The sequence below is a fragment of the Camelina sativa genome, unplaced genomic scaffold (assembly GCF_000633955.1).
Source record: "Camelina sativa cultivar DH55 unplaced genomic scaffold, Cs unpScaffold05306, whole genome shotgun sequence".
Lineage (NCBI taxonomy): Eukaryota > Viridiplantae > Streptophyta > Magnoliopsida > Brassicales > Brassicaceae > Camelina > Camelina sativa.
In genome coordinates, this window is record NW_010926393.1 from 1 (window position 1) to 572 (window position 572).

General features: G+C 39.3%; 1 protein-coding gene across 1 annotated transcript; it reads left to right on the forward strand.

Moving 5' to 3' along the window:
• Window positions 1–3: 3 nt before the first annotated feature.
• Window positions 4–567, forward strand: LOC109131794 (probable phosphoinositide phosphatase SAC9; the record flags this gene model as incomplete). Its single annotated transcript, XM_019242975.1, has 1 exon — window positions 4–567. A coding segment is annotated over one exon (564 nt), but the record flags the coding sequence as incomplete, so codon positions are not given.
• Between the last annotated feature and the right edge of the window lie 5 nt (window positions 568–572).

Consider the following 572-nt stretch of genomic DNA (forward strand, 5'->3'; position numbering starts at 1 on the left):
AGAAGTGGAGAAGGGAAATCAGAATGTATCTTAGTACAGCATTTTGAAGAATCAATGAACTTTATCAGATCCAGTGGAAAGCTTCCTCATACTCGTGTTCACCTGATAAATTATGATTGGCATGCCAGCGTTAAATTAAAGGGGGAACAGCAAACCATTGAAGGATTGTGGATGTATCTAAAATCTCCCACTATGGCAATAGGAATTTCTGAAGGTGACTATTTGCCTTCACGTCAAAGACTAAAAGATTGCAGAGGTGAGGTAATCTGTATTGATGATATTGAAGGTGCCTTCTGTTTGAGATCACATCAAAATGGGGTAATACGCTTTAACTGCGCTGATTCTTTGGATCGAACAAATGCGGCTAGTTTTTTTGGTGGTCTTCAAGTGTTTGTAGAGCAATGTAGAAGGCTGGGAATATCACTTGATACTGATCTTGGATATGGTTATAATTCTGCTAACAATCACGGGGGATATAGTGCTCCTCTTCCACCGGGATGGGAAAAAAGAGCTGATGCAGTAACTGGAAAATCGTATTATATAGATCACAATACAAAGACAACAACATGGAG